Here is an 11,632-nt window from a genome sequence, read left to right as displayed (position 1 = left end):
ATATGTACGAATCCAGCTTGTAGCCTACCTCAGAAATCAGAAACAGCTTTATCTCATGAGTGTATCATGACACTGGGGTCGGGCAGGTGTGCATTTACATTACATTTAGTCATTTTAGCAGACGCTCTTATCCAGACCGACTTACAGTAAGTACAGGGACATTCTCCCGGAGGCAAGTAGTGTGAAGTGCCTTGCCCAAGGACACAATGTCATTTTGACACGGCCGGGAATCGACCCAACAACCTTCTGATTAATAGCTCAACTCCCTAACCGCTCAGCCATCTGACTCCCCTGCAGCGCATGTGAGTTTCTAATTTGTCATCCTGTGGTTTTATTGTATTTACTTTACTACTATATACAAACTGTTTCTTCACCTGATAATAGCTCACACTTCTTTTAATACAATAACAAAAAACTAAAACAATTTGCCACGGTTGCGCTACCTGACCATCGCCACTAGGTGTCACTAAAGAGCAGCGAATAACACACTCGTCTGCTCACTCTCGCCCCCTTTCCACCCTCCCCTTCCCGGGAACGGTGCGTGTGCGAGTGTGTTGTGTGTCGGAAAGAAAGTGAGCCTGGTTTCCAGCTGGGCAACACACACACTACCCTCAGTGTGTGTGTTGTCATCATCATCCAGCCTGCTCCACGCTCAGAATGGCCAGATTTGCCCAGTCGGAAAGCAGGCTCCAGCAGCACCTAACTCAGCCCCATCCCGCTCTCACCAGCCTACTTTACACCGGACCGGCGGCACAACAGACCCAACCGCCTCTGCTCTTCATCCCACACCAGCAGCAGTACTCGCATATCGTATTCCCGAAACCCATGAACGGGTCAGAATCGGTTTCCATTCATCAGGAGAGGGGTACCATGAAAGACCAAGATGCCATTAAACTATTTATAGGCCAAATACCGCGTACCCTCGAGGAGAAGGACCTGAGACCGCTGTTCGAACAGTTTGGGAAAATCCACGAGCTGACAGTTCTGAAGGACCGATACAGCGGCATGCACAAAGGTAACGCGCCTTCAGACGGCTTTGCAAGGCCCTTTAACAAAAACCCGGTTGTAATTAGTCAACAGAGCACCGAGTAGCCTAAAACATCCACATATATATTCAGTAATAGACATTTAGGCTTCAGTACGTAAAAAATCTGTCTTTGCTAAATATTACACATCCTAGCATGTCTACAATCAGTGTTGTTTTTTGACTGTGCCTGTCTTCATGTCGTTCTGTCAGTAGTGTGTGTGATCCGTGGTGCGCTCGTAGTGAAACCAGACCAACATGTTTCCCATCACGTTCGCACACAGACATTTAATGATGCCGTTAGACCACCCTCAGCACATACAGCCCAACACATTGGCACAGTGTCTGTAGCCCAGATTTACTCATGGAGACCAGGAGAGACACGAATATCAAAATGTCTTCACTGCATGTCGACGTCTACTTTATTCTGTTTGATTGTCTCGCTACTCCGCTCTGCCTCTGTCTTAAGTGGGGCAGAAGCGGCGGAAAGGGATACATTTTTTATCAGCCTCCCTCTGCCTCCCCCTGCCTCCCCCTGCCTCCCTCTGCCTCCCCCTGCCTCCCCCTGCCTCCCCCTGCCTCCCCCTGCCTCCCTCCTACCCGCCCCCCCTTCTATGGCTGCGAACCATCACTTGTTCATCCATATGCTTGTATGCTTGTATGCTTGTATGCCTGTATGCCTCTATGCCTCTATGCCTCTATGCCTGTATGCCTGTATGCTTGTATGCTTGTATGCCTGTATGCCTGTATGCCTGTATGCTTGTACGCTGGCACTACCAGCTCTCCATGTGCGGCCAGGAAGGCGTTTTGACTCGATCCATTTCCCTACTTATACAAGCTGTGGATGTAAGAACGGGGTTACTGGAGATGACGGACGCTCACGCGCAAAAACCGCCGTCACTGTCGTCGCGGCTGGTGGGACGCGAGGCTCGTGAGAGCAAGGCGAGGATGTAAAAAGGCAAATCAGATGGTTCATGTTATTGTGTAGTTTAGCCGTCGACGCCATTTCCACGTGAGCTGTGACAGTAAGCGGTCTCCTGTTGGCTTTTAGACCATCATCATCATCCTCATTCATCGTCACAACAAGTAGCCTCGGCCTACATAGGAACTGATCATGTTCTGAAATGACATTAATAATGCATTTTATTTATGGTGCCCTCTTCATTAGTTATTAATAGCTCTCTTAACTCCTCAGACCATGTTTAAGCAATCTGATTGACAGTGTGTAATTTAACAGAGTGAATGAATAAGAGGCCCTAGATCTAGTCCTGGACTATGTCTAGCCCCATCTGTAGCCCTGGACTCTATAGCTGTAGCCATGGACTCTATATCTGTAGCCCTGGACTCTATATCTGTAACCCTGGACTCCATAGCTGTAGCCCTGGACTCTATATCTGTAACCCTGGACTCCATAGCTGTAGCCCTGGACTCTATATATGTAACCCTGGACTCTATAGCTGTAGCCCTGGACTCCATAGCTGTAGCCCTGGACTCTATATCTGTAGCCCTGGACTCTATATCTGTAGCCCTGGACTCTATATCTGTAACCCTGGACTCTATATCTGTAGCCCTGGACTCTATATCTGTAACCCTGGACTCCATAGCTGTAGCCCGGGACTCTATATCTGTAGCCCTGGACTCTATAGCTGTAGCCCCAGTTCTGGACTATGTCTTTCCCTATTCCTGGTCCTGGACAATGTTAGCTTTCTTCATGACAGTCTGTTCTAGAGGGAATATGATGCACACACACTCACTCACTCACTCACACACACACACACACTCACACGCAAAGTCACACGCACACACACACAGTCATGCACACACGCACACATGCAGTCGCGTGCACACACACACAGTCACACACACACACACACAGTCACACACACATACACTCACATAAACACACTACCAAACACTTTTACACTGACACAGACACACTCCCAGACACACACATATAGCAGCAGGGCTGGACTGGGACAAAAAATCGTCCCTGGCATTATGGCCCAGGCGGCCCACATCCACCGTGACTGGTCAGGGTTAGGGTTAGCCTTGGTCAGGTCACTATAATATGAGTTGCCTAGTCTTCTGCGTTCATGTGATAGTTTTGGATCCTTCAAGAAGGGTCTCAAGACTTATCTGTTGATCTTACACTTAAATAATTAATTAATTCTTAGAGTTATGATTTGTATACTTACATTTAGTAATTTTTTTAGCATGGATAAGAGCGTCTGCTAAATGACTAAATGTATATTAAGGTATTTAAAAATGTATATTGATATTTGATATTGTATTGTTATTATTACTATTTTGCTTAATATTGGCTTAGCAACTTTTAAAACTGTTTACTTTTAACTTTAATTATTGTAAGATTAATATTTTGTCGCTTTGGACAAAAGTGTCTGCTAAATACAATACAGAAAAACACACACAGCCTCCCTCCCTTCCTGAGTCCCTGTTAATTTGCCCACTCCTTACCACGTCGTCAACTACTCTCTCTTCCATCTTCTCCTCACTCGCTCCCATGGCCCTGTCATGGTCACTCTCCTCCTCGGCTTCTTCCCTGACCCTGTCAGTATGTTTCTGCCTCTCTGAGCCAGCTACCTCTCCTCCTTCCTCTACAGGTGCTGATGTTGAAGCAGCTAAAGCCCCCCCAAACATGTTCGAAATGTTGGCACATTTTGTGGCATTCGCCTGTAGATTGAAAAAAATAGTTTTGTCCCTTAACTTTTCTGCGCCTTCCTTGCGCTTTGGTGATTGTTTCTCCATTTTAGCGATGCTAAACTTTAACGATGCTAAACCAGCATACGCATTAGCCAACAGCTCGTGTCTCAGGGCCTGCGGGAGGCGATATTATGAATCAGGGGAAGGGGGTTCCTGGATTTGATTGGGTCAGGCCAGTGCCAATAAAGAAAATTAACCAATGGGCCGCTGTCAGTTCTCTATGGGCCGGCCCGACCAAAAACATTTTTACCAATGGGCCACTGTCAGTTCTTTATGGGCCCCGGCCCGACCAAGAAAAACAAAAAAAACTACTTCTATCGGCGATTCGGCCAAAAATGCGTCGGCCCACCGGGTCGACGCATTTTGCCCGGTATGCCAGATGGCCAGTCCAGCCCTGCATAACAGTGCGTAGTGAGGTAGACTCAGCAGAGACAGGGAGCTCCTTACTGCAGGGTTAGGGTTAGACAGCAGGTCCTCAGACTACTCTGTGTGTGTGTGTCTAGGGTTGTGTCAGAGATTGTGTGTGTGTGCGTGTTTTAATGATGGCTTTTAGAAGACTAGGCTCAGTCTGAAGCTGCCGTTGCCACGGTGATCAGTTGTCTCCACAATGATCAGCTGTCTCCACGGTGATCAGCTGCTTGACTCCCTAAGCTTTGGCTGCCTCAGCCAATTAAAATGGCATCTCCACGTGATTGGGTGAGCCAGATGGGGCTGTCGGTGGTCTGCCAATGATGGTCACATGACCATAAAGTCACTTGACCATAAACTCACATGACCATAAAGTTAGGGTCATGTGGGTTAGGGTTAGGGTTACTGGTATTACCAGGTGATGGATACACAAAACCTTCAGATGCGCACACACACACACACACACAGTACTGACTGTCTACATTTTAAACTCTATTACAGTTTTTTCCAATTGCTTAAGCACAATTTTGAAAACAGGGCTCACTTTGTCAAAACACAACACACGATTCACACAACTAGACACACAAGTAGCAGAACACCTCCAATCTTTTGCAAAATGAAACACTTCATTCAAAACTATACAATCATGTATAAAACCCAGTTCTGTCACCGTATGCCAACCAATGTTGCTCGAATTTCACCGTATGCCAACCAATTTTGCTCGAATTTCATGACATAGATACTGTAAATTTGGCCCTATTCTTCCACGGCCTCCAGGTCTACCTCTCCCTACCACTCTTCCTCCACGGGCTCCCCATCTCATCCTCACTCTCCCTCTTCCTGCAACATTGCCTTCCATTTTTTGTGAGGACAGGTACACTGACCTGTTGCCTTTTTGTGGTGCTTACACCTGATTGGTATGTTTACAATTATGCACTTTAGTGCTTGTACACCTGACGCCCGTGAGGAAAAAGAAGGGATACAGGGTTAACCCTAACCCTGGTATAGCTTTAACTGACTTATAGTCTGTCCCTCTCTCTCCTTGTTCTCACTCTTTCTCCCTGTCCCTCTCTCTCCCTCCCCTTCTCTCCCCATCCCAGGCTGTGCGTTCCTTACCTACTGTGCCAGAGAGTCAGCCATCAAAGCTCAGAACGCCCTGCATGAACAGAAGACCCTGCCAGGGGTAGGTCTCTCTCTCTCTCTGCCAGGGGTAGGTCTCTCTCTCTCTGCCAGGGGTAGGTCTCTCTCTCTCTGCATGAACAGAAGACCCTGCCAGGGGTAGGTCTCTCTCTCTCTCTGCCAGGGGTAGGTCTCTCTCTCTCTGCATGAACAGAAGACCCTGCCAGGGGGGTAGGTCTCTCTCTCTCTCTGCATGAACAGAAGACACACTCACACACACACCCACACACAGATCTGTGTATCTGGTTGACTGACTGGCTGCCTGGTTAGCTGACTGGCTGGTTGGCACTTAGAACTGTGTGTGTATCTATGTGTGTATGTATGTATGTGTGAGTGAATGTGTACACTACCTTTCTGGTTATCTTACAATCACTTTGTAATGATCTCTCTATCTAATTTTTTTTTTGTTAATCTCTCTGACACATGCATGCACATACAGACATACCCCCCCCCACACATACACATACAGAGACCTACACACACACACAGACATACACACAGGCATACACACACACATCTTCACACACTCACAACTGTGCGTTAAGAGAGCCTGAATAATGTATGTCTGGTATTTATAATTCTTTAACCTATCCTGTCTGTCTGTGTGGGTGTGTCATGTGATCTGGGATCTGGGTTAGCTAGCTTGAGTTAGAGTGTATGAAGATGTGGGTAGCTAGTGTATGGATTACTGTTGACCAACATCAGAACCAACATGTGCTGTCTTGTTGAGTTCTCCTTCTGCATGTCATCCAACATCTGAGTACTCTAAGGCTGATACTAAGTCCTGTGTGTGTGTGTGTGGTGTGAGTGTATGTGTGTGTGTGTGTGTGTGTGTGTGGTGTGAGTGTATATGTGTGTGTGGGTGGGTGTGTGTGTGTGCGTGTGTATATGTGTGTGTGGGTGTGCGTGTGTGTGGGGGGGGGGGGTGGTGTGAGTGTATATGTGTGTGTGTGTGTGTGTGTGGGGGGGGGGGTGGTGTGAGTGTATAAGTGTGTGTGTTGTGAGTGTATGTGTGTGTGTGTGTGGTGTGAGTGTATATGTGTGTGTGGGTGTGTGTGTGTGTGTGTGGGGGGGGGTGGTGTGAGTGTATATGTGTGTGTGGGTGTGTGTGTGTGTGTGTGTGGGGGGGGGTGGTGTGAGTGTATATGTGTGTGTGGGTGGGTGTATATGTGCGTGTGGTTGTGTGTGGGTGTATATGTGTGTGTGTGTGGATGAGTGTATGTGTGAGTTTGTGTGCCCATGATAGAGATGTCTCTCAGGATGTCTGTTGCAAATAGGGGTTTGCGTGAGCGGTCGCCATGGCAACACAGCAAACCGGCAGGTGGCTCAAGCATATTCACACAGACCCACACGTACACACACATACACTCACACCACACACAGTCATACATAGCATCACATACAGTCACCCTGACATTTATAGAATTAAAAAAACGTTTCAAATTTACATTAGTCGATTTTCAGAAGTGTTTAGTCGAGTCTTGGTTGACCAAAGAAAATCTTAGTCGGGCACAGCCCTAGTGTGTGCGCATTATTGTCCTGAGGTGTGTGTGAGCGTGCATTATTGTCCTGATGTGTGTGTGAGCATGCATTATTGTCCTGATGTGTGTGTGTGAGCGTGCATTATTGTCCTGATGTGTGTGTGTGAGCGTGCATTATTGTCCTGATGTGTGTGTGAGCGTGCATTATTGTCCTGATGTGTGTGTGTGAGCGTGCATCTGTGTGTGTTCTGGCACTTGTAGGATTGCAAGATGATTGCGTAGAGAGTTACTCCCAAATCAGCAGATGGCCATGTCGTGTGATTGGACATTGTTGTGCCAATCCTCTTTCCCCTGTGTGGTGACCTGTCTCACCCTCTCCTAATGCACCGCCCAGCACTCATGTGGCCAGGCTGCCCCTTCATCACGAAACAAACGCTCCACAAAGGTGCATCTAGGTCAGTTCTGAGCGGTTCATCCTGAAAGAAAAATTAAATGAATAAATGAGCAACTGAACATGACAATAAAGTTCTCAACCACCTGTTGCTATGGTAACACTCTCTCTCTCTCTCTCTCTCTCTATATATATATATATATATATATATATATATCTATGCAATGACAAATGGACCGCTTATTGTGTTCACGCACAAACATCTCACAAACACACACACACAGGGCAGATAAGGCAACAGCTGAAAGAGGATCTATGACACCAGTAGCCTTAGCAACCACAGTAACCTTAGCAACCAGAGAGTTCTGCCCAACCCTGTTGAGGAGGTGTGGCCTGGGAGAGGAGGTGTGGCCTGGGAGAGGAGGTGTGGCCTGGGAGATGTCCAGTGACGAACATGCTGTGTGACCCTAACCCTTTCTGTTCTCCAACCCTAACCCTACAGACAGAACCTTGCTCACATCTTCACACGTTTTCCTGTTTCACAGATGACATGGAAGTCTAAGAGAGAGAGAGAGAGAGAGAGAGAGAGAGAGAGAGAGAGAGAGAGTGTAATTGTTGTTATTATAACTATTATTTCTCTTATTTTAACAAATGGATCATAATTTTGATAGGTTCAATCTTATATGGTTTTGGCAACAATGCTCTCATTCATGCCAATCAAGCATTATTTAATTGAATTGAGAGAGAGAACCTTCTCCTCCATGTCTCACCTCTTTCTCCCCTCCCTTCTGCTAATTATGGTAATTATCTGCCTTTGCAACAGGTGTCCTATTAATACTATGCCAGCAGAACTACCTCCTTACACACACACACACACACACAGCTGCATGTAAGTTGTAGTTTGTTGGGAGGTTCTGGGTTTTAATTGTTGTTGAAGAGCAAAGCTTCTCTCTCCCCTCTTTGTCTTCCTCCACTCCTCACTATCTCTTTCTCTCTCCCCTCCCTCCCTCCCTATCTATCTCCCCCGCCCCTTTCTCCCTCTCCCCCCCTTTCTCCCTATTTCTCCCCCCCCCCTCCCTATCTCTCTCCCTCCCCTCTCACTCTCTCCCTACCCTTTTTCTCTCTCCCTCCTACCTCACTCTCTCCCTCCCATCTTACTCTCCCTCCCCTCTCTCTATATATCTCTCTCTGTTTTGGATTAGGAGAGGAGTAGATATAGAAACCAGAGCAGTAGCTACTAACCCAAGAAGTCTGCTGTAAGTGTCTCCTGGATTTGTGTGTTATTCAAGGTTAAGGTTTTCTTCCGGTCTATATGAGAGGGGAAGAGCGTACTTCCTCTGGTCCAGTCTCATCACGCCCCTCCATACATCTCCGTGTCCCTCCGCCGTCTCGCTCATATCATTGTTCAGGGACCATAATTAGATTTTTTTCTACAATCATGCTGATGCCAGCAGGGAGGAGTTTTATACTTTTATACAGCAGAGGGGGAGAGGGAGAGAGAGAAGGAGAGAGAGGGAGCAGGAAAGAGAAATAGAGAGGGAGAAAGAGAGAGAGGGAGAGAGAGAAGGAGAGAGAGGGAGCAGGAGAAAGGGAGAGAGGGAGAGAGAGAAGGAGAGAGAGGGAGCAGGAGAAAGAGAGAGAAGGAGAGAGAGAAGGAGAGAGAGGGAGCAGGAGAAAGAGAGAGGGAGGCTGATTATAATGATTATTATTATTATCAGCTTTCCTGGACCAGTCTGACACCTGGGGCCCGTTCTTCGCACGTCGCTAACTCAGTTAGCTGGATTTGATTGTTGACGATTTGTCATTATCTTGGATTGTTCGGTTCTTCAAAGCTTATTCTGGACTTGCTGTCATAGCAACAAGTCCTTTAGCTTAAACCTGCTTGGGAGCAGGCTTATTTTATGTAAACAAGATTTGATTGCGGCTTTATAAGCAGAGGTGATACAGGAAGTCTGTCACAGCCATGTTTTGTCCGTTTTTACGACAACAACCTGTTGCAGAAGGTGCAAGAATAACTAGAGAGGCTACAATTTCTTGGGAAATTGTAGGGTGTGCTTGCTTGCGTCTGTTGCAGGTGGGTCCGTTTATTATCTGTAATTTTTACAACTGATATTTCTGTATATTTATATAAAAATACGTACTTATTGTTTATGAAGATTGCATAGATTTAAAAGCATACATTTGTTGCTGCTCGTTTACAATTTAAAATACAAAAAGTAAAGTGTAGAATGAAACGGTTGTTTTCTCATTTCCCCTTCAAGAGGGAATAGTGATAAGCTATAGCAGCCTCAGTTGAAAAGTTGGATCAAACTAATATATTGCTAGCCTGGCTCTGCCCTCCTACGTACTTCTGCTCAATTTTTATTTTGCTTCTGTACTAGGTCTGGGCATGAGGTATGTAAGTCAGATGTCTCCGGTTAATTTTCTACCTGTCCTATCAGCGAACAGAGGGAGTGGCTGAAAACGATGACGATGATGTTGTGCGCTAGTTTGTGTTGTAGTTCCGTAATGGCGGCGGAGAAAGATGCGAGCGAAGCCATTCGGTCTGTTTAGGCAACGCTGCCGAATATCCAGAAGTTAAAGCCGGAGCAAGAACAATCTTTGATCCCCACGGGGTTCGTTTGATTTTCCAGCTAGCTCCGTTAGTCGTGAAGGAGTTGGCTAAGGCGAACGCTAGTGATTGGTTATGGCAGATCAGAGTGGCTCTGGGCAGATCCAATAGTTTTAAACTTCAACGGAGTACCCGCCTTCAAGGAAGTTAACGCTTGTCAATGGAGCGAGCCCAGACTCTCTGTACAAATGAATTGTACGAGAGTCTGGTTAGGACCAGGCTAAAATATTGGGTAATCCGGTGTAAAAATGGTCCTAACCTCTATGACTTAAACGTCACCTTAAGTTTTTCCCTTGTAGTGATATTTTCAAGCATTTTGCCTACTCGTATTGCATTCGTTCATTAAGAACCCCCTTTGAAACAAGCTGAACCCCCTTTGAAACAAGCCATTCTAACAACAACATTGTCACCGGCAGGATTTCAGATGGAATCGCGATTCAAACAGTACCATCTGCTAACTGAAAACATGCCCCCAAAAACGTAAATAAGCTTGACATTTATTTAGGGGGAAATGGCTAATTGAAAAGAAGTTTGCTGGAAGCGATCATTGTCAGTAACAATGCTAAATGCGACCATTTGGTCTCAGTCTAGAGCCCTGCGTGAATAAGCTGACCCCAGTAAACTGTGCTTGGTATCTTGTACATTTGTATTTTTTGTAATATTTGTATTTTTGTATTTTATATTGTAGTTTACGGCAACTTATATTTATCCCACTTAGTACTGCTAGTTTATGTACCCTTAGTATAGTTAGTCCACATATTTAAATTTAGGTATATGTTTATTGTATGCACCTTCCTGCCAAAGCAAATTCCTTGTCTGTGCAAACTTTCATGGCGAATAAATCCCCTTTCTATGAACAAGCTAGCCTAGCTTCTGTTGCTAGCCAAACTTCACTGAGGGTATTGTTTGAATGCACCGGAAATGAAAAATGTTTCTTTTGACATAAAGTATAGGCTGTGGCATTGAAGACAGCGACGCACCACACAAGCTTGAGTTTAAATACATTAATTAATGTGACATTACTTACTGTACATGCAAGTCTTGAATTGCTTAAATGTATGATGCTGCTAGTACACCACGGCATGCTGTGCGACAGTCTTACTAGCACATCTATGCACGTCGTATCTATGCATCGTTGCTAACGTGTGCTGACATTGTGACGTAGGCTAGCACTGAGTTCCCTTTGTGCACAAAAGGCACTTTTTGCCACAAAAACATTGAAAGCTCCTAAACTGTGCAACGGAACGAAAATCCCAATAGACGCAACGCAATCAAGACCAAGACGAACCTTTTGACACCAAGGTTGTCTATGTAGTACAAATATAGAGGGATCCTTAGGGGTGTGAAAATAATAATAAATAATATTTAGGGTTAGCCTAACCCTAACCCAGACTAGCCTAACCCTAACCCAGACACTCCCCCCACACACTCTCCTGTATAGTCTTGCGGTATGTCATGTGCTCTGTGTTTTTGGTAGTGACTAAACAAAGGTGACTGTGTATCCCCTCTCTCCTTTCCTCTCTCCCTCTCTCCATACCTCTCCCCCTTTCCTTCCCCTACCCATTACCTATTCCTCCCTCCTCCTCTCCCCCTCTGTTCAGACACCACTAAGTGCTCCCAATGGTGACATCTCAGTTATTAATAAGCATGGTTAGTAGAGAGCCATCCCTCTCTCCTTTTCTCCCTTTTTCTCCCTCCCTACCTGGTCTGTAAGGAACCTTTAATCACAGAAAAGATGAACAACCTAGAAAACATCTCTCTCTCTCTTCTCTCTCTCTCTCTCTCTCTCTCTCTCTCTTCTCTCTCTCTCTCTCTCT

General features: G+C 45.9%; 1 protein-coding gene across 2 annotated transcripts in view; it reads left to right on the top strand.

Moving 5' to 3' along the window:
• The first annotated feature begins 657 nt into the window (after nt 1-657).
• Nucleotides 658-11,632, top strand: part of celf5a (cugbp, Elav-like family member 5a) — a 21,784-nt gene continuing 10,809 nt past the window's right edge. For both annotated transcript variants that reach the window (XM_067230168.1, XM_067230167.1), the window contains exons 1-2: nt 658-1,015; nt 5,254-5,336. In XM_067230168.1, coding sequence (XP_067086269.1) covers nt 658-1,015; nt 5,254-5,336 — 441 coding nt within the window. The remainder of the gene's footprint in view (nt 1,016-5,253; nt 5,337-11,632) is intronic.

The sequence above is a fragment of the Osmerus mordax genome, chromosome 27 (assembly GCF_038355195.1).
Source record: "Osmerus mordax isolate fOsmMor3 chromosome 27, fOsmMor3.pri, whole genome shotgun sequence".
NCBI classification, from domain to species: Eukaryota; Metazoa; Chordata; class Actinopteri; order Osmeriformes; family Osmeridae; genus Osmerus; species Osmerus mordax.
The sequence above is the reverse complement of the archived record's forward strand: the minus strand, read 5'-3'. Positions and strand labels throughout refer to the sequence as shown.